Below are 22,352 nucleotides of genomic sequence, written 5' to 3' on the forward strand. Positions count from 1 at the left end.
GCAGCAAAGTACGCTTGTTCCAGCTGCTGATGAAAAGGCTTTTTAATCGCCGCCTCAAATCTCTCAAAGGAAGGTGGTTCTCAATTCGTCTGTATTTTTTTTTTGTTTTTTTTTATTTTTTTTAATGTTTGTTCCTCGATATCTCCGTCGTTACTGGACCGATTTTGAATTTTTTTTTTTTGATTGAATGTATATGCATACAGATTGGTCCCATTTTTCTCAGAACCCAGTTCTGATGATGGGATCCTGGAGAAATCGAGGGAACTCCTCAAATCTGAAAGGCATACATATGGTGATTTTTGTGTTTTTAAAGGAACAGCATGCATTTACGTACGGAACAGTGACATTTGGTGCAATGGAACAGCTGATGATGGTCAGAACGGAACTCCTCAAATCTGAACGGCACGCTTATAGTGACTTTGGTATTTTTATAAGAACAGCATGCCCTTACGTCCAGAACAGTGACATTTGGTGCAGTGGAACTCCTGATGATGGTCAGAACGGAACTCCTCAAATCTGAACGGCACGCTTATAGTGACTTTGGTATTTTTGTAAGAAAAGCATGCATTTAAGTTCAGAACAGTGACATTTATTTATTTAGTTATGTTTGTTAAGCATATTGAGTTTTCAAGTCAAAGTTTGTCAAGCTTCGATTTCTTATAATATAATATATCGGATTCATGAGGAATTGAGGAAACTCCTCAAACCTTAACGTTATACGTATATTCATTTGTGTTGCCATCTAATAATTAAAGCATTAAAAGCAGTTTTAAAAAATACTTACACATTTCTACATAATCCAACATTCGCAAGTAGCTTTCACCAGAACGCGAAAGGCGACGGTTTTTTTTTCTTAAAAATTATTTTCTTAAAAATTATATTTATAACGTTTGTGGTAAAATTGTGATTTTTAATATAGTGCGTGTAATTTTCGGGCCTTCTGTAGGTACTCACATGCACTACACGCAGCGCCGTGCCCGTGCCTTCTCAATTAACGCAGCCCTTTGTCGCGATCCAGTTGCAATCTACGGCGTCCGGCTAATTGTTTACTTACTCGCCTCGACAGCCCTAGTCATTCCATTATGTACCACTTCCGTGTAATGACGTAATAAGTTTACAAGAGCTTTATTGATTGTAACTGATTTAGACGAAGATTTTATTCGTATTAGGGCCAGTTGCATCAACCACATTTGAAAGACACATCATCGTCACGCAGCAGACGACTATGGAACTTCCCATACAATAAAATTTGACGAACGCTTTAACGGTGACAGACGATTTGATAAAACCGGCCCTTAGACTGCCTAATTAGTTCGCTTCGAACTGAATAATAGATCGATTAATTCGTTGCACCTAGCCAAACGTACCATCGTTGATTATCCGTAGCGAACAATACGCAATCGGCTCTTTCACGCCAATACTGAGCGACAGAGAGTAAAAACTATAACAGCGATAGAGATGGCTACGATATCATAAGCGTTTGTGCATTTAGCTACGTATCCTGAAGTGCGACTATTTTCCCCAAAACACACGGTATCATCAGTAAATAGACACAGGTACCTAACCATGAGAGGACGTCATCGGTGTCATGCTAATCCTAGAGATAAGCACCTCCTTCCTCTGAGATACTGCCAGATAATTCCTTAGACTGTCTTTTGTTCCGAGATAATTTGACCAATTTGTTTACGATAAAATGATGCGGCAGTGCATGTGAAAAATGCAGGTATGGAATGGAAGACGTCATCGAAGAAGATCTGGAATGGTGAGTACTATTTACTAAATTACCAAGACTTCTGTTAAGATTGTAGCTTTAAAAACATGTTAAAATATTAATACTAAAATATGCCTTTAACACTGAAATACAAATAATTTCAATTTCAATTCAATTAAAAAAGCGATATTAAATGAAGTTGAAAATTCAATGTTGCGTTCACGTTTTGTAATACAATTTGTCTTCTTCGTTAGCATGTTATGGTTTATCTCTAAACCAAAAAAAAAAACAATACATAAAAGAGTGTATACAATACAAGTACCTATTTGGTGAAATAAAGTACTGATGAACAACTATTTTCTGAAATAAATGTCATATATAAAGAAAAACCGGCCAAGTGCGAGGTGTACTCGCGTTGCAAGGGTTCCGTACACTACAAGAAGGGCTTAAGCGCCTCCTTTTTAGTAGGAACTTAAGTCATTTTTGCGAATAATCGATATTTTGAACAAAACGAAACAGAAATGAGTTTATAATTATGTAATACTAATATTCAAACGCGCTCACACAATTTCAAGAGATTTGGTAAGTCTTTGCAGCGGCAGTGAGTTAAATTCGTAATTTGAGTTTTTTTCTTTTAAGTCCGACTTACGCTTTACTGTAGATTTCTAATAGGTTTTGCTGTAATCTATATATTGAAAACTATCTCGTGTATTTTTTTTTAATTTTACGCTTAGTAGTTTCGGAGATAAGGGGGGGAGAATGGTCATTTTTTGCCTATTTTCTTAAATTACTTGAAAATTACTTTACTAAAAATTATTAAAAAAAATATTTTTGAAATACTTATAAAAAGTTCTTTCATTTGATATGTAACACAATATAGTTCTAGAAACTTTGATTTTTAATTTTCACTTTTACCCCCCAAAAGTGGCCCCTATAATTGAATTTTCTTAATTTTAATTACATGTCCGTCTTAGGGTCATAGGTTTACATATGTGTGCCAAATTTCAAGTTAATCGCTTCGGTAGTTTCGGAGAAAATGGGTGTGACAGACGGACAGACAGACACGCGAGTGATCCTATAAGGGTTCCGTTTTGCCGTTTTGAGGTACGGAACCCTAAAAATGACCAACCGGTGGACCCTTGCCACCGTGATATTCATTGCTAAGTATTTTGTAGAGGTTTTTTTAGGGTTTCGTACCAAAAAGGTACAAAAGGAACCCTTATGGTGCCGCTCTGTTTTTAACCCCCGACGCAAAAACGAAGGGGTGTTATAAGTTTGACGTGTCTGTCTGTCTGTCTGTCTGTCTGTCTGTCTGTCTGTCTGTCTGTCTGTCTGTCTGTCTGTCCGTTTGTCTGTCTGTCTGTGTGTGTGTCTGTCTGTGGCACCGTAGCTCCCGAACTGATGAACCAATTTAGATTTAGTTTTTTTTGTGTGAAAGCTGAGTTAGTCGGGAGTGTTCTTAGCCATGTTTCATGAAAATCGGTGTACTATGTCGCGGTCGGGGGTTTTTTCAAAATTTTAATTTTGTGGTTAGGTTATCTATAAGTCTATTTACTTTGCAACAAGACGTAAATCATCATTAGCTCATGACATCCTCCACCATCACTATGTCCAGGGGCCCCATCACCACTACCACCCCCTGAAGCAGCCTAGTACCAGCCTAGAACGCAAAATACGACATAGCCGGTAAGAATATGAATATACACCGTGTTTTTTTTGTTTTCCGTAATTCGACACGTTGTTAGGTTAATTATCAGAAACCAACCTGTATATCACTTTCAGTTAAATTCGCAAAAGAATAAGTTTTATCGTTTTCAGACATAATAAATGAATTAAATCAGTGTGAGAGACCCTTAAGTGTCAAGTGATTGACGGCACATGTCAAAACAAATAACATTACTCTATGGAAATCAATTTCAATAAATTATATTATTGCTTAATAATACGTCGTTCTTCTTAGAATACCGTATGAAGAAGTGGTAAAGGCTGTCACACACGTGTTCAGAGATTATTTATATATTTTTAATAACTCGGTAACCGTAAGGGTTAAGACGCTAGTTTCTTAGAGAAATTAATTGTATTTGATCTAAAGAACCTTCCCTTAAAGTTAACGGAATTCAATAAAAACACGGTGTGTTGTGAGTTCCCGATAATTTTTTTCAGTTGTGCAATAAAGTTTAAATTAATAAATAAAATTTGCTTTTCTTTATCTTTTTTTTTATAAATTTTAAAGTAAGTAACTTGTGACTAGGTCGAGGAATATAGTTCGAGCACCCAGTTCCGAATCTAGTAATGTAGAAATTGCAGAACATTCCCAAAAAGCGGAAACATTCTTGAGAATGTTCGCAGAACATTCCTGCAACATGCAATTTATTGTTTAAACGAGATAATTATACTTGAAATAAAGTTTAAATGGGCATAATATAAAACTATATGTTATTATACATATAATATTGTCTACTACAGTTACCTATTTTGGTGATAAGTGATAAGTTACCAATAAGTTGCTTAAATTCTCACTATACTTCAGGGAACATTTCGACTTTCAGACTTCACAGTTTTAGTCCTGACTTTTTTAAATTAGGTACCGAACTATTATTTCTTGATGCCTGTTTTTGGTCATGTCAATATATATACAAAATAAAAACAAACAAAATAAAAACAAAAAAATCGCTGTCAGGATCGAACCTGAGAACATCGGCATACGAAGCCAGCGCACTACCACGGGACTACGTCTTGACTTGCTGAGTTTGACGAAATTATGGTACTTATAAACTACGAAGTTACTGAGTATTCTGATAAATTCTCGTTCTCGAGAACATTCTCAGAAGTTACCGAAAATTCTCATGAGGAATGTTCTGAAACTTTGGAAACTTCTCGTCCGTGCATTGCTAGTTCCGACATATGAAAACAGCCTTTAAATACACGGTTTGAATTTGAGCTTTCAGAGACATGGTAGAACCGAATTCTTTGTCGTTTATGAAGAGGGGTTATGCATATTTTGGAGAAAACAGATACTTAATTTGAGCTTTTTGTGTAAGTAGATTTGCGAATGGTAGACTGCAAGATATAAGTCACTATAAGTGTTAATCCGGCGGGATTGAACAACAAAACCGAAAAGAGACATTTAGGATTATAAATAATTGAATGAATGCATTATTGTTTATTGAATAAGCATCATACATGAACATAAAAATAAATGCAGTTATTCTAACAGTTTAGCTGATGCGTAAAATTACTTACTGAGAATTACCTAATACCTACTAACCATCTGTCAGAAGGAAGGAAGCTAACAAACTAAAATTTTATTCTTGTCTGGGTTAATTATTTATTCTTGCTATTAAATATAAGATGCACCTGAAGCGGGGGCGGGCGCGTGCACTCGTTAGGAGAGCCTTTCTGAAAGTGACACCGAGCGCGCTAATTACCAGTAAGGACAACATCTTTTAGCCGCAGCCTGAGCCGTCTCTTAGCTCCAGAGAGAACATGTTTTAACTAAGAACTTCTAGTCAGTTAAAATATAGTTCTGGTCAATGAAACAAAATTTTTCACCACGCCAACATGACAAAAATATAAAACTTCAAACTAAATCAAATCATCAATGTATTATAGTACGAGTTCTTAACCAGATGTACAGTCCCGTCTGGCAGAAAGCATGAAACTTGGCATGTATATAGCTTATAGGTTTATAAGAAAATATGGAAGTAGAAACACGCCTAGGTGTCAATGTTTCCCCTCTTTCCCCCACTTTTGTATCCCTGATTTCAGTTTTTTTTTATATTTCCATGAAAACCGTGAAAGCTACCATCACAGGACAAGTTAATTTTTTTGTGAAATTACTTTGCACTCTCTACAAGTCTTTACGAGTTGGTGTAGTGAAAATAACTACATATTTATATGGGCCAACCTTCCATGTAAAGACCAAAAACGGATGTAGGTATCATTATAATTTTTACCTAATTAGAATGTGCCCTTAATCCTCACTAATATAACGTATACCAATACAATATTAAAATTATAATAAAGCGTTTGATGAAATCTAGATAATATGAAATAACGAACCTTTAATATACATACACACAACGATCCAATTCCACTAAGTAATTATCATGTCAGACCCAGACCTAATTGGTTCGTATACAGATAATGACAGAGAAATTTATTTTTAATTGCAAAGCATTTTCAACAGTAATGACCCTCTGAATTTCGCACATTTAGCTGCAGCATGTTAAAGTATGACTCCTTATTGACATACGTGTAACTTTACAATTTAGTACAAGGCATTAGTCACACGGCAGAGCGAGCAGTGAGGTGTAGGCGCTAGCAGAACCAACAATGCCGCGCCACTGTTTAAGCCCTAAGTAATTAAAATCGATTCCTGTTAATTGGTTCAATCGAGAGACGACGCGTGATCTGAAAAACCGGATGCAATAAAAATTGAATCTGCGCCAGGCGGTCCATGGCGAAAAATAAAGAGAAAACCAATCAAAATGCAGCTAAGGAGTGGCGGGAGAGGTCTGAGCCGCTCCTGGCCGTGCCTGAGGATGAAAGGTGAGTCGCAGAGCCTCATTAAACCACTATTACACGATAAGCGGTACAAACTAAGCATCGTTAGGTACTTTATATCGACAGACCTCGCATAATTTGTATTGCAAGCTGCGAACATCTCATAATGAACGACGGCGTGTAAACAGTGTTATTTACTACCTGTTACTACCTAATAACTCACCTAGGTAGATAGTTATAGTTTATATGTTTTCCCCTCACTAGCTCGAAAACACGTGTTTTGTCCTTTAATACCAGCGGGTAAAAACGCATTTTATCCACTAGTGGGTAAAGTAATTTGACCTTGAATAAAGTCAAATTAATTACTTTAAAATTGATAAAAGTAGGTGAATCTAGTAATAAAGATGATTTACCACCTGTGGAACTACTGGAAGCAGTGGTAAACGCATTTTTTGCGTTGTAGTTTGCTCGCTATAGTGAGGGGAAAAGTTTTGTGTTACACTCGGGTGCAAATGTATTTTACTTCTCGTGTGTTAAAAAACTCGCAAGTTCAGGATTCTATTCTCGAACCACTCGCTTCGCTCGTGGTTCAACTATAGCATCCTTTCACTTGCTCGTTTTTCAATTCCACACTCGGCGTTAAAATACAACTTTGCCCCCTTGTATAACAAATAACTATTTTCATCACACTCGCAATGTAAAAAATATGTAAATAGATGTAAAAAAAGTTAAGTACGATACAAGAAATTTCATTATTCCCTTGGGAGAACGATTTTTCTATAACTCACGCTCCGCCTGCGTGCAATAGCACATTTAAAGTGCTGGTGTGATGAAAATGTCTTTTACTTCAGTAGGTATGTGAAGTTGGTGATTTAATATAATGTATAGAGCAGCAATTACTTCGATTAGATCCTCAAACACATAAAAATAAAATGCAACAATGGATTAGCTGCATGAAATCACAGTAATGTTCATGTACCTAGTCTTGGTACTATCATCGAAGGTGCAATTTAGATAAAACGTAGCCTTTATTTACCTAACCATCATATAAATGCAAATTGCATCACAAAAGACTGCGATTACTTAATTCTAAAATATGATATTTAACATTAGGTAACTACTTAGTTAAAAATTAAAACTGACAAGGTCTTGTTTTATTTTTTTCAGCATAGGCCTTCCCGAATATTTTCGCTTTTCTGGATTTTGTAATTTTCATAGGTACATGGTACTCCCATCTCTCATACCTATTCAAAATGTATGCACACAAACATTGCACTGAATAAATATACTTGAAATATTCCGAATAGATATATCGTACAATGTTCAATAAGCCTGGTTAAATATAAATATTGATGCTGCTGCGGTCACGGTACCAGTGGCACAGTCTACTATTAAAGACCAATAAACAAACAACATGTACATGATATACATATACTGTGTAAAACAATATTCTATGTAAGGCCAGTACAAATATTTGTTGAGTAGATATTTTGGTAGGTATTTAACTATTTACTCTCCACTTCATTCACACCCGATTTATATTCATAATCAGCATAATGCAGCACCCTGCATTTACAAAATTGGTACAAATTCATATTGCATAGGAACTCGATTTAGGACCTCAAATTAGGAACACGATATGTTAAGCACAATAAGACTTAGAAGATTTACAATGGGACGTTTTTAATTTGGTTACAAAATGTAGTAAAATTATAACGAGATTTAAGAAACTGGCATTGCTCTTGTAGTACCTGTGGAGTTTACGGCGTCCATAGACAACGATTAGTGATTATCATCGACAAGCTAAAGACCTGTCACAAATTTAGCATTTTGGCCATATGGGCTATATATGCGTAGGAAGTTCAAAACGAGTGGCGATAAATCGACACGAGTGATAGGCTGGCAAACTGACACTACATTATCACAATTTTGTTTCTTTAACCCCTCATTTGCTGAGTGACATAGAAACTTGAGCAGTTTCATGAGATCTGCCTGCTCCTTTTGGGAAAACAGCCGTAAAGTTTATATGTGTGTGTGTGTTTCCAGAGAACACCCGCCACATTCGCTACCACGGCTGAGCGTCGTGCCGCCATGCAGCCGCAGTTCCAGCGTAGACCCGCTGCCCTCGCGGCCGCAACGGGCTCCGCTCTCGCATGGCGAGTAAGGCGATTATAGAACACTGTCTATCCCTAATCCCTAAGTGAGTCATCCTATATAGATGACGGGACGGGGCGGGACGAGACGTGCCTATGTGTCTATCTCTATAAGAGGCTCCAGCGATCTCTTGGCGTCGCGTAACTTTTTTTTATAAAAGTAAGACACGGGCCCATCCTGTCCTATCCCAGCGCGAATAATCTTTAATAATCCATCGATTATCGAACAGCAACTAAATCACACTGCAAAACTTTGGCACAAAATAATAACTCAGTCATCGTTTGCAATATTTTGGATTACATAGTTAATCCATGATTTTCAAATGCAATTTGTAATTCAGCGTATTAAATGTATCAATGCGTATTTAATTAATCGAGTGGTAAGCTTTCCTGACTAATATTCATTAGCATTTGTGTCAGATAATTTCACTAAGTAATTGAAACAATATATCATTTTGTTTTAGCGAATCAATGACGGTGGTGTTGTCAGCATTTTATGCGAAACTATTAATAGTTTTAGGAGTGGCGCTGCCTGTTACAAGTACTATACAGAATGAGCTTTACACTAATTTTACTTCTGACGTAAGTATCCTGATAAAATATTACAACATAATTTTTAAGAAAAAAAAACCGCCTTCCTTTGGGGTTCTGGTGATAAATACTTTCAAATGTTGGATTATGTTAGCAATTCTTCTGTATATTTTTTAATGTTTGTTATTCGATATCTCCGTCATTTCTGAACCAATTTTGAAATTTGGATCATTCTGAAGTACTTACAGATGAGAATGATCAGCAGTTATCAAATGTCACTGTTCTGGACAACGGAACTCTAACCAGATTTGGGCGAGCTCACTCTTCATCAGCAGTTCCACTGCACCAAATGTCACTGTTCTGGACGTAAGTGCATGCTGTTCTTATAAAAATACCAAAGTCACTATAAGTGTGCCGTTCAGATTTGAGGAGTTCCATTCTGACCATCATCAGGAGTTCCACTGCACCAAATGTCACTGTTCCATACGTAAATGCATGCTGTTCCTTTAAAAACACAAAAATCACCATATGTATGCCTTTCAGATTTGAGGAGTTCCCTCGATTTCTCCAGGATCCCATCATCAGAACTGGGTTCTGAGAAAAATGGGACTAATCTGTATGCATATTTATACATTCAATCAAAAAAAAATTTTTCAAAATCGGTCCAGTAACGACGGAGATATCGAGGAACAAACATTAAAAAAAAAAAAAAATACAGACGAATTGAGAACCCCTTCCCTTGAGATTTGGAAGGCGGTTAAAAATACAATTCACTAAATGCTTAGATTAAATATCATATATCATATGTCTCCTATACAGGGTGTATGGTAATTACTCGTAACAGTCTAGTCCTCTGATTTCCGAGACATCCGCATTAACACCTATTTACTTCCTTGAAAAAATATGAAAAGTGCGAATATCTTAAAACCAGAAAATTTTCACTAAACGTAAAGGTCGATTTTCTGGACCACTCTAAGGCTGCTTTATTAGTGGTTAAAAGGTTATCCATTGATTAACGGACATCCTTTATAATCTCTTAAAACTTAATAGTAGTAAATATGAAAAAGAATACTCGTAGGTACTGAAAATAGTGTACATCTACAGACATCTGTATAGACAATTTTGGTTTCAGATTTTTACAATTTATTTATACGTGGTGAGCATGTGTTTTTTGGCATACACGTTTTTTCACCTGAAAATGGCAAAGAAGGAAAGCGATGGTAAGCATAAACTGAACACTAAAATAATTTTGTAACTTACTACTGACTTATCGCCACCATTCCATTACAAAATCACGGAACTTAATGTATCTAGCTTGCTTCTGTAAGTAGGTATATCTATATGAATCGTTTGTGAGACTTTAATATGCTATAGATAAAAAATAGATAAAGCAAATATTGAGAAGCAAATACCTAATAGTTGTAGATAAGTATATGTAAGATTATTTATTTATTTATTTATTTATTTATTTATTTATTATTCAAATAAGTTACACAGCATAACAGTAAAACCAAAGCACTGTGAAACTAAAAAATAAAAACAATAGGTATAAATATAGCACAACAGTAAAAATCAGACAAAAAAAAAAAAAAACAATATTCTATTTAGGCGACGACGTAACAGCGTGGCTCCGTTGCGTCGTCTGACACGGCGTAGGGTTCGGCAGGTTGCCCCGGAACCGCCGAAACACCACGCCCTTCGGCCAGAAGTCTGCACTCGCGTTGGTGTCCTGCAGCGGCCGCGGCACTCGCAACACAAACGAACTGAAGTGCACGTAGTGGCGCGACTGTAGCTGGAACACTCTCAGCGTGTAGCCAGTCTTCTGGCGAACGTACTCCACCACCTCATCAGCCCCGGCGGAGTAGTGCAAGCGCGACACGTAGAGCGCCCTACTCGGCGTAGCAATCCGTAGACCTGAATTCACTGGTTCCGCATTGCCACACATAGTCTTACGAGGCGCCCTGCGCGCCTTGCTCTTCTTTTGCACCAATGTGAATCCCTCCTCATCCACATTCGTGCGGGCAGACTTTTCCACAATAGGAGCCCGTGATACCTTTACAGGTGCATTTACCCGGTTCGTTGCGACGGACTCACCGACAACGTCAGCATATGCACGCTGACGCGAGTTTGTTGGGACATGTGGCGGCCGGACGCGCGGGGGCGCGCGGGCGGCGGATCGGCGCGTGCGACACATTTTACTGCGCCGGCAACAGGCAAACAAACCGACTTGTCAGCAGGTCGATTATCAGACTTGAAATTTGAAGCCGCTGTCTGAGTTGGGGCAATTCGCAAACATTTTATTTCTTCACGTAACTCAGAAATAGTAATTAGGCTAGCTTCAAACTTCGTATTAATTTCGGCTAAACTTGTTCTTAGGGCCACGATTTCCTTAAACAAGCATCTGACGTCGACGTTGTCCGGATTGTACGACGAAATGTTGGAGATATCCGTCGCCACAAACTCCGGAATCCGGTCGTTGAAGTCTTTGAGGATCTTCATTATGTCCTCCAGGCTCTTCTTCCCAGTTTCGTCTCCTCTTCGGTGAGGTACATGGGTGCCGGCTATTCCAAGGAACTCACACAATACTTTCTTCGCTACACAGATGTCTTCCACGGTGAACTTCGACGCGCGCGAAGACATCTGAACAGCAGTCGCCGCATCCATCGCTCCTTCCTGCAGCAGTTTATTTTTCTCTTGCAGAAAAGCGAGGAACTCGTTTACGATGGGTTGACCCTGTTTAGAATCTGCCATCGTGTCAATTTGCCGGCAGCGGCAGGGCCGCGCGATTTCGCAATTTATAATTAAATTAAATCATCAATGCGTCTACGTCGCTGCGCGCATTGGCGCGCAGCGACGCATTATAGTTAGTTGCATAGAACTTGTTAATTAGGATGCCACTGTAAATACTGCCGATGTACCTAATGTATGTTAATAGATTCATGGTTACCATTCATGGCTTTAAATATTAACTAGGCTAGCTAGGCTTGAGCTAGGGAATGGAATAGAGCTTAAAGCCGTCAGGAATTTTCTAGACATATTAAGAATTTTGGCCGTTCGTCAAGAAAATACAGGAAGTAACGAATTTTCATTATAATGTACCTTCGCGTCCCTTCCCAGGGTTTTTTTAGATAGCAATAAATACTTTGTACATTTATGCCTATTTAATCATGTCACCAGAGAATGCAGTCCGCACCCGCTACGGCAGCTTCTACTTGCACATGGGCGTGGCGGGGTTCTCCGTGGGCTCGATCATCTACTCGTGCCTGCAGATCGGCGGGTACTTCGACCTGGGCGGAGACTGCCGACTGCTGATCGTGGCAATCAAACCGGCGCTGCGGATACTCTTCATGGTCGCGCAAACTGTTTTCATATTCTCCTACACCGATGTAAGCTCACATTTGTTATCTGTGTGCTTTATATACTCGTGCCTGCAGGTCGGCGGGTACTTTGACCTGGGAGGGGACTGCAGACTGCTGATCGTCGCGATCAAACCGGCGCTGCGGATACTGTTCATGGTCGCACAGACTGTCTTCATATTCTCCTACACCGATGTAAGCTCTCGTATGTTTTCCGTTTGCTCTATGTATATACTCGAGCCTGCAGGTCGGCGGGTACTTCGACCTGGGATGGGACTGCCGACTGCTGATCGTCGCGATCAAACCGGCGCTGCGGATACTGTTCATGGTCGCGCAGACCGTCTTCATATTCTCTTACACCAATGGAAGTTTCCGTTTAAAGCCAGTTTACAAACAGACAAAAATACAAATGACTTGCTATCGATAGGTTGGATCCCAACATACAAAAGAAAAGAAGTAGACACGTTATGAAAAGAAAAGATTCCACCGAGAGGTGAAGAAAGATATGAATCGGCTTTAACCTACGAATTTCTCCACTACAGACAAACAATGCGTTTTCGATGATCTTTTAGAATATATGTAATTATTAGATCACGTCTCGCCGTGATCGGTGATGGTGACTTTCCACAATTGCCAAACTTGACTCATCATCTTCCGCCAGTTCTTATCAAAGGCGTCGAGGTCAGCTCGCCATTGCCGTAGAGATCATGTTGTTTCCAATTTGCGTTTTATTATATACAGGGATACAGGCGTGATTGTATGTATGTATGTATGTATGTTTTATTATATTCGTACGTTTCATATGCTCATAATGTCGCTTAACTCCGAAACTTGTTTACTCTTTTTGTTATGTACGATCCGTACAAATAATGCTCTAATGGGATAACCACGTTTTTTTATGCACACTCTGTACCTGCCTGTGTACTGACGGACGCCTAATACAAACGTCAAACAGCGTGTTAAGTACCTACTGAAAAGTGGTGGAAGTTCCAACATTGTTACAATTTTATTTATTGCGCAATTTTAGTTATAGTATTTATGTCAACACATCTCGTATTATTAGGTATAAATTTGTCTATCGTACCTGACTACTTGCTGCCTAGCATAGCTGGGCATTAACTCGTTAATCCGTTAATCGTTAATTAACGAAGTTAACATTTCGGTTAACGGATTAACTTTTAAGTTAACTTTAAAAAATGTTAACGGATTCGTTAACTTCCGTTAAATTTCATCGAGTCCGTTAAAAAAGCCCGTAGTACGGCAAAACCTAGGATTGATCGGTAAAAGCAGATCCGTCGGTTATAAACAGTCTAAAGACCAATTGGCGACTTTGTATCACTTATTCGAGATCTTCTAAATCTTATTAGGCGTGCTAGATCGATCACTAACCTGGGAATAGAGTGCAATCGTCAGGCATGACAGACAAATCGCACAACCGATGCATCGAGTTAGAGTCCGGCGTGGCCCACAGCATCGAGTTGTCGTCTCAAATCTCAATCTCAGTAAAAGCCCGAAGAGACCGTAATTATTACATTTCGGTTTTTTACTGATTGGCGTCACAGGTTTTAATGGTTTTTGGTGGATACTTAGTAAATACAAATACGTAATACCTACAGTGAAGTCCTATTTTTATGACGTGTTAACGGATTATCGATTAACTTTAACTTCCGTTAAATCTACCGAAATGTATCGCTTTAACGATAAACGAAGTTAACTTTTTAAGTAACGGATTAACGATTATCGAAGTGCTGCCTAGTAATCAAATTAATATACCGTTGACAAGTTACAAGTATGTACGAGTACCTACCAATCATGTGTAGCGATTTAGCGAAGACAATATCAGAAATATTCCGCCTGTCTAAAGCCTGTCATTAAGTGCCGTTTAACTTTTTATTGCAGATACTGAACCCAATGCGAGGCGTAGTGTTGGACAGGTTCGGCCTAATGCACTTAATCGCTACGAACGTGTGTGAATGGCTGAACATCGTCATTCAGGAGACGAGGGACGACATCATTGCCGTCGCGTACGACCGCCCGCCGCTCCTCCGATACGCCAATATAAGCGGACCCTCCAAACTGGTCATAGTCGACCGACAAGACAACGTTACCTTCATTGAGCAACATTACAATAATAGAAGTTCATTAGGATTATTCGACAACGTTACGATCAAGAATGAGACTTGGCACTGTAACGTCTCTGATATGATTACTCCATTGATAAGAAACGTGAACCCGTATTTGAGGCCATGCGGTGTGGAATACAGCCTGCTCTGCTCTATAATCATTGTTGTCATTTGGAATGACATCTGCACAGTGCCGGGATCGGTACGTACCAATACATAATTGCAGGCTATACGAATTCAGTACAATTACTTATGTGTTGGGGATCGAGCTTTTATAATTTAACTTAAAATGAACGGAATGGGTACAGATGTAATACATCACAGTTTTCAATCCTATTTTCTCGGAAACGTTAGTCATGGATTTCTTCTTTTACGAGTACATACTGAAACTACATTGCTGAAATATGCTATCTATTGACTTGACACGTTCGTAGTTTTTAGAAAAATAAAATTGCAACGGGAGAACATTTTGAGTTAAAGCTGTAATCTTCGGCAATAGCATCCACAGTAATATAAAACAATTGAATATAATATTTAGGCTGCCTTGTCTTAGTTGTCGTGACAACCATGATCACGGATAATAGCGATTTTTTTTTTCAGAAAGCAATTCCAACGCGCTCAGCAAACCCGTCACCCAGGGATCCTAAACAAGCGCTCCTCCGCATGAAGTCGAGTAACCATTTTTCTGTGGACTGCGGCAGCGCGCACAAGGGGCTGTTCATGGGCGTGGCCGTGCTGGCCGGTACCATCGTCAGCCTCATGCTGTTCAACGGACTCTTCCAGAATAGGAAGCATGTGGAGATAGCGTTACTGCAGGTATGGTTTTACTACCGGACTCCGGCTAAGGAAACGCCAGTAAACACTTCTCGGTGTACCAGATTTTCAATGCGAAATCACTTTTTACTATGCCTAGATCAGTCAGATTGCTAGTTTATCTGACTGATCTTCGAACCCAAATAAGAAATTAGGTCTTTTGTCATATTAAGATTTTTTTTTTCATTAATATACCTAATTAACAGATCAACGTATGGGAGACGATCCTATTCCTCCTAATGGGCGCGGGGTCCGCGGCGTGCATCCGACGCATGCGGACGCTGCCGCTGCGGCGCGCCGCCGCAGCCATGCCGCTCGAGCACTCGCTGCTGCTAGTCACGCAGTGCGGCGTCTACCTCTACTACCTGTTCCAGATAATAGGGGCCGCCTTCCTTATACAGCGATACCCTGAAGGTCGGAGGGCTACCAGGTACAATTTATTATTTACGATAGCCCAGAGGCGCAGCTCATTGAAGAATTTAGAAAATATGAATGAATTCATTGATAAATGCGCCATGCACTTTTGCAGCTGTTAGTACATAGGTCACCTGCTGTGCTGTGGAAGGAAGTATAAAGTGTAACTCTTAGAGACACATTTCGCGTGCGATGGCCGTTACGACATAAATCGGAACAAGTCATATTTGTCACAAGATCGATTGCAGCGACATCTTACTCAGATTTTAGAAGCATTGCTCGATTATAATCTCCTTCGTCCTTCATGAAAATAGAACTGGACACGTCACTCGTCGCTACAAATCAATTAATTTGCATATTGCGAGGCTCGGATTCAATTCCAGCCGGAAAGAGCTCAACGTATTAAATCTGTATACTCACCGTACTGCATTTACTATTTACAGAAAAAGTACTTGCCCTTCGTCTAGTATAAGTTTTAAAGTTACGTTACTTTTACGAAACCTAACCTTTAACTCTTGAATAAACATAATTACTAGTAGGTAAGTGAAGTATGCAACTTATTTGACAAGCAGAAACGTTTGTAATTGTTGCCAATGGTGTCATTAATGATCACTAATGATGCTTAAGTGATCTTATTCTCAACAAACTGCACTGTTTCAGAATCCTATCGCCCCTATGCGCGGTGATCCAGAGCTCGTGCCAGACCCTGCTTGTGCTGGACGCGTGGTCGCGGCGCTGCGCGGACGGAGGCGCGCGCGCAGGCCGTCAGCTCGTCACCTTCCTACTTGTTGGCAACTTTGCGCTTTGGCTGCTCAACCGCGTGAAGAACGCTAGGGCTGAGTTCCATCCACTGCAGGTGGGTTCACTACTGTCAACAAGTACTGGCAGGATTCATTCTCCCTAGGATCTTGTCGCTTCTCCGCTCAGTGATCCACATCTCGTACCAGTCGCCACCTAGTCACATTCTTGTTCGTCGGAAACTTCGCGCTCTGAATGAGGCGACAAATGCCAGGGTCTGAGTTCACTGCAAGTGTCAGTAACAAATCTCCCGTCAGAGTCTCTTCCAGCCTTCACAATAAATACCTACTAATAATGAAACCATACTAATATTATAAATGGGAAAGTGTGTGTCTGTTTGGTTGTCCGTCTTTCACGGCAAAACGGAGCGACGAATTGACGTGATTTTTTAAGTGGAGATAGTTGAAAGGATGGAGAGTGACGCGAGCGAAGCCGACTGCAAAAGCTAGTATGAAAATAAACTGCTACATCGTTTAATTATTGTGGTATCAAGCTGATCAAGGAATCATGAACAAAGTTCCATTGCAGTTATGAATTAATCCCAATTTGGTCACTTATTTTTTTCACCAAAAAGGCCGGCTAAGAGCGTGTCGGGCCACGCTCAGTGTAGGGTTCCGTAGTTTCCCGTATTTTTTTCAAAAACCAACTTTTTTTTTTCTTAGAAAGTCTTTATTTATAAAGTTCTACTTTTGTGATTTTTTTCATATTTTTTAAACAATATGGTTCAAAAGTTAGAGGCCCCGGGACACACTTTTTTTCCTTTAGGAGCGATTATTTTCGAAAATATTAATATTATCGAAAAACGATTTTAGTAAACCCCTATTCATTTTTAAATATGTAGTACTTATCCAACAATATATCACACGTTGGGGTTGGAATGGAAAAAAAAATCAGTCCCCACTTTACATGTCGGGGGGTTACCCCAACAATACATTTCTTCTACTTTTTATTTTACCACTTTGTCGGCGTAGTTCATATACATATTGGTACCAAATTTCAGCTTTCTAGTGCTAACGGTCACTGAGATTATCCGCGGACGGACGGACAGACATGGCGAAACTATAAGTGCGTTTTCACATTATCCGATCCGATATCGGATGTCGGACCGATATCCCATACATTATAGGCGCCATCTTGGATTTTTTCTATTGAAATACTTCCGACATCCGATATCGGATCGGATAATGTGAAAACGTACTAAGGGTTCCTAGTTGACTACGGAACCCTAAAAAAGGGGTTACAATGAATTGATGGGTTGTTGTAGGTATTGTGTGTACATTGCCTACTTTTAAGATTCATTTTATGGATGACGTAGTTTTATTTTCAGATGGAGTTTTACGGAGTGTGGGCATGGACCTTGATCACCCACGTTTCGGTGCCACTTCTCGTGTGCTACAGGTTTCAAGCCACTGTCTGCTTTTATGAGATATGGAAAAACTCTTACAAGAGAAAAAAAGAACTGCGCGATGCCGAGTTTGATCAAGTTGAATTGAAGACATATCACATAGCATAGAATAAATCATTAAGTACACGACTTTGTTGGTTTACTTTTGTACCTACCTCCATCCTACCTCATTACCTAATCCTATTTGCCTTCCTTATCGAACAAGCAAGTTAAGAAAGATTTAAAATCATGAGCTAGATCGGACAAAGGGTTGTAGATCTAGAAAAGCCTATAATTATGTAATTTTGCTCGCCCAAGTGACACGATCTACAACTTAATTTAATTTAGAAAATTGTTTAGAAATAGTGTTGCGTAATAATATTGCGTACTTACCTATAATAATAACAGCCACCGCCCCAAAATCGAAAAGAAAAATCGAAAGTCGAAAATTCGTAAATTCATCAACGGCAACGAATAAGGAAGCTTCACCAGCGCCATCTCGTGACTGTCCCGTATTAATTTATGTCACACTGGTGTCACATCACCGCGCGTTTTAAAACTTGGCTTAAACAGGGTCAAGTCAAGTACGTCATTCTTGTCAATCTTTATCTGTGGTATCGAAACCGAACGAAAAGCAAACCTCAAACAACCTAGCAAGTCAACCCTACCGCCGTCAAACACAAATTGTTGTTCAGTTTTTATTCATTATTTCAAAGTCACTAAGGTATTTGTAAAATAAAATGGCTTCTGCAATGGATGTCGATGAAGAGGAAGTAGAAATGGCTTCGTCCAGTAGTGGCAAAGGCGACAAAAAGCGTTTCGAAGTCAAAAAGGTAAATCGCAGTATCATTGTGCCAATTGGGCTTTGTCACTTTGTTAAAGGCAAAGTTTTCACTAACGACGTCTGTTTCTCTTTCAGTGGAATGCAGTTGCCTTGTGGGCTTGGGGTGCGTACAATATTTTTTATTCCAACACGTAACCTTAAATGCTGTAATACCAATGTGTAAGTCTTTGTGTTTTAGATATCGTGGTGGACAACTGCGCTATCTGCCGCAATCACATTATGGATCTATGCATAGAATGTCAGGCCAACCAGGCATCAGCCACTAGTGAAGAATGCACAGTAGCTTGGGGAGTCTGTAATGTAAGTATCATTTTCATTTTAACATTTAGTTCCATTTAATATATTCAATGCAAACCACATTACTTACCAATAATTAGTAAATCAATTATTACATTCCAATTTGGGTTTGCAATAAGCGACAATTTCCACACAATGCTGCCTGTAAAAGCAAAGCTATGGTCAGGTTGTGCCCCTTGCAACAAAAAATTTAGAGACTGAGTTCAGTCTTACTGACTGTAACATGAACAATATGAGTCAAAGAAAACACAAACTTAGAAATAGAAATTACAATAACTCATCAAGAGGCAATGCAGTATATTGCAATGAGGCAATGTGAGTAATTGGAATATTGATGTTCTTTATTTAAATATCAAATTTTATAAACATAATCAATTGGGAGCTGGCATACCACTACAAGGGATATATTATTTATATAAAGCATGAATTAATATGGATCTGTAGTATACCAGCTTAGTCTATATATCATAATTTAGTTAATAGAGTAATTTGTATGACAATGAGTATTGTAATTTCATTTTAATTAAATTAAAATTACATAAATTGAATGTTTTTTTCAGCATGCCTTCCACTTTCACTGTATTTCGCGTTGGCTGAAGACCCGGCAGGTTTGCCCTCTGGACAACAGAGAATGGGAGTTCCAAAAGTAAGTTTTTCTTAACTTTGTCTTGACATACATTTGGGGTAATAGAAATCATTTGAATATAATTATTTCTTCATGGAGTCCCTTAACTATGTATTCAAATTCCCATAAGAAAAGAGTCTATATGCATGAAAAAATAGATTAAAAAGGACCCTATATCACATATTTAAACATCAAAGTTCACTTTACTGTCTACTTATGCATGAATGTTTTTTGAGTGTTATTTTTGGTTTAAAGATCTTTTTACCACTTCAATTTTACCTTAACTGACATTATGGTGCTCCCACACTGGCTGTTATATAACAATAAAGTTAAACCTTTTGCAAAGCTAAGCACTACTATCATTCTGCCATTGTTTGAATATGAAATTGATGAAATTCAGCAGTAGCTACCTACTCACAGTGTCTTATTTGTTCCAGATATGGACATTAGATGTCGGCTGGTGGGCCAGAACCACAGACCTCCATGTGTAATAATGTTGGGTTTAAAATGTCAATATTTCATTAAGAATTCAATAAATTCACTAATATTACAATATTTTGATTATTAATTCTTGGTATTTTGTAAACTTTTAATTTCTATTTGTAATAAAAATTGAAAAACATTATTAAACTAAGTAATGTTTATTTCATTAAAAACATCTGTCAGGGAGAGATAACTCATATGTATGCTTGCAAGACCTGACAATATAGAAGTCTGGCATTGGGAGTTATGCAAGGACCACCTCAGACAGAGTCAATTCTGCTTTTACGGTATTAGTGCACCAAAATAGCTACCTGTATGTACCAATGTTAACACTAAAATGAGAGTTTTAGATAAACATAACTACAGGGGATAATAAATTACACTTAAATATTTTACTATGAATTTATTGAATACTTTTTCCTACTGTACTTTGATGTAAGTAGGTAATTAGGTATCATCACATTTTAAATAACGTCAATACAATTCATTATACAACTTAACTTCATTGTTAGTTATATTTACAATTTTTATATCCTCTGATAATTAAAAGTCCAGAAAACAAATTTGCTGCTTGTGCATATAATTATCAAGTATTACGAGGCTGGCTACAAAAGTCCCGTCGGTCGTAGGTCACAACGTTACCACAGTTATCTGGTACAGTACTTTGATTGACCATACCCTGCTACATGGTTTGTTACTAGTCACTACGATCTTTTCGGAACTCTCATTGCCAGCCGTGTCACACTGATGACAATACGCAAATCGCTCCGTTCTAAACAGCGTGCGAATTTGCCATCCGAATTTGAAATCCAAAGTTAAGACGTGAACAGCAGGATGGCGACAGGGTGGAAGGAATTTTAATGAAATATCGATCAAAACGCTATAAGTCATGGCTGCAAACTTAAGTCCCATTCTGCCAATCACCCCACCCGGCTTGCTATATAGATAGATGGGAATGGGGTGGGCTTCGACTTATTTGCTGAAAAGTATTTCTGTATATAGCTAGTATTAGTATAGGTATTTTATCACATTTCTATTTACAAGTATGTGGCAGTGCATCTACCTAAGAATTTCATTATAGATATATATACACGTTATACTCGTAATTTTTGTGTAGGAAAGATTTTAAATGTTTTGTTCTATATCTACACCATTTCTGATTTGAACTAAATATTTGCCTACTATGTAATTGCATTCTTATTCGAGTAGGAAAACTAAAACATAATGTATGTTTAAAAAATAATGTATTCAGCAACATCATTTGGGTGGTTTAGAGCTCTAGCCAAGTATTACACATTTGTTCTTTTACGGCATTCCTTAAAAAAGGAATTACCTATTTCCTTGCTTTAGTCCCTTTGCCATTACAACTTGTACACAGCACGAAGATATTTTATAAACCACCTTATCCAAGTACCTAACCTGTATCTTAATTTGCAGAAGAGCGTCTACCATGAGTTTTTTAGAATCCGTTACATTATTGCGAAGGTAAATGTCACGGAAAACGTATGTCATTTTTGGTTTTACCGTTTGGGGGCGCTGTTCACTTTCTCTGACCAAGTAAATAAAGGTAGGTACACGTTGCTTCGCTACTTCATAGCAATAGCAGTCTGGCAAAAAAATCAAATAAGTAATCTCTTATGTATTTGAAAGTTCGATATTTGTATACCATGATTTACATCATAGTCTTTCCTTACCAAATAGTTATCGTTATTTCTACCTAGGTATGTGAGATCTGTCTTCCGAACAAGCATTACAAATTACAATCAAATTAAACTATAAAGTAATAAAATAAGCATGCACAATGATATTAAATGAACATCACCAGTAGGCATTACGTATGCTATCAAATTGAGTAAAAAATGTTAATGGTATCTAAAAAATGTGCCCTTTCGCATAACGTTCGGAGCAGCACAGCGCCATCTATGCGATATTCATTTCGAAGCACTCATTTCTCTTAACTTACAAACATTAGTGGCGGTATTATCTAGGTATAGGCGTTAAGTTACCTACTTATTTATTAATTGGTAGATTCCTCAATAGTTGCTTGCATAAAATTATAAATATTCTCAATACATGTGTGTGATAGGCTTATATGATACAAGTGGTCAAATAAAACTAACAAAAATATATTTGAAGTTCATTTTCGTTAGGAGCCACACGGACCTAGCCGCGGCCGCGGCCATACAATCGACGCCATCACGGTCTCTTGTTTGGCTCACAAAAAAATCTATGAACTCGTTTTACCTATATCCAGCAAACAAACTTTTAGCAAGTAGGTAACTCTTTTAAAATGAGAGCATAACTTCGCCGTAGT

General features: G+C 38.4%; 2 protein-coding genes across 3 annotated transcripts; both read left to right on the top strand.

Annotated features, from left to right (window-relative positions):
• The first annotated feature begins 6,010 nt into the window (after positions 1-6,010).
• LOC125228744 (proton channel OtopLc-like) lies at positions 6,011-17,940 on the top strand. Of its 2 annotated transcripts, XM_048133410.1 has the most exons (10): positions 6,011-6,262; positions 8,264-8,377; positions 8,835-8,952; positions 10,034-10,121; positions 12,079-12,287; positions 14,157-14,582; positions 14,981-15,196; positions 15,400-15,623; positions 16,268-16,463; positions 17,733-17,940. In XM_048133410.1, the coding sequence occupies exons 1-10, from the start codon at positions 6,171-6,173 to the stop codon at positions 17,916-17,918; spliced, it is 1,869 nt and encodes a 622-aa protein (XP_047989367.1). In that variant the 5' UTR covers positions 6,011-6,170; the 3' UTR covers positions 17,919-17,940. The 2 variants fall into 2 exon arrangements, with proteins under 2 accessions (XP_047989367.1, XP_047989368.1); XM_048133411.1 differs by lacking the exon at positions 6,011-6,262 and having other exon boundaries at positions 8,310-8,417.
• A 481-nt stretch (positions 17,941-18,421) lies between these two features.
• On the top strand, positions 18,422-20,189 carry LOC125229067 (RING-box protein 1A). The gene is made up of 5 exons (XM_048133844.1): positions 18,422-18,622; positions 18,709-18,736; positions 18,812-18,933; positions 19,491-19,576; positions 19,993-20,189. The coding sequence occupies exons 1-5, from the start codon at positions 18,530-18,532 to the stop codon at positions 20,003-20,005; spliced, it is 342 nt and encodes a 113-aa protein (XP_047989801.1). The 5' UTR covers positions 18,422-18,529; the 3' UTR covers positions 20,006-20,189.
• The last annotated feature ends 2,163 nt before the right edge of the window (positions 20,190-22,352 follow it).

The sequence above is a fragment of the Leguminivora glycinivorella genome, chromosome 8 (genome assembly GCF_023078275.1).
Source record: "Leguminivora glycinivorella isolate SPB_JAAS2020 chromosome 8, LegGlyc_1.1, whole genome shotgun sequence".
In the NCBI taxonomy this organism is placed as follows: Eukaryota; Metazoa; Arthropoda; class Insecta; order Lepidoptera; family Tortricidae; genus Leguminivora; species Leguminivora glycinivorella.

What these genes read in the sequence shown, in the direction of transcription:
- LOC125228744 (XM_048133410.1), top strand. Translation starts at nt 6,171, where the DNA reads ATGGCGAAAAATAAAGAGAAAACCAATCAAAATGCAGCTAAGGAGTGG. An exon ending in GGCAAAGAAGGAAAGCGATG is followed by an intron (nt 10,122 to 12,078) that starts GTAAGCATAAAC and finishes TCATGTCACCAG; the next exon opens with AGAATGCAGTCCGCACCCGC. An exon ending in TCTGCACAGTGCCGGGATCG is followed by an intron (nt 14,583 to 14,980) that starts GTACGTACCAAT and finishes TTTTTTTTTCAG; the next exon opens with AAAGCAATTCCAACGCGCTC.
- LOC125229067 (XM_048133844.1), top strand. Translation starts at nt 18,530, where the DNA reads ATGGCTTCTGCAATGGATGTCGATGAAGAGGAAGTAGAAATGGCTTCG. An exon ending in AGTTGCCTTGTGGGCTTGGG is followed by an intron (nt 18,737 to 18,811) that starts GTGCGTACAATA and finishes TTTGTGTTTTAG; the next exon opens with ATATCGTGGTGGACAACTGC. An exon ending in TAGCTTGGGGAGTCTGTAAT is followed by an intron (nt 18,934 to 19,490) that starts GTAAGTATCATT and finishes TGTTTTTTTCAG; the next exon opens with CATGCCTTCCACTTTCACTG.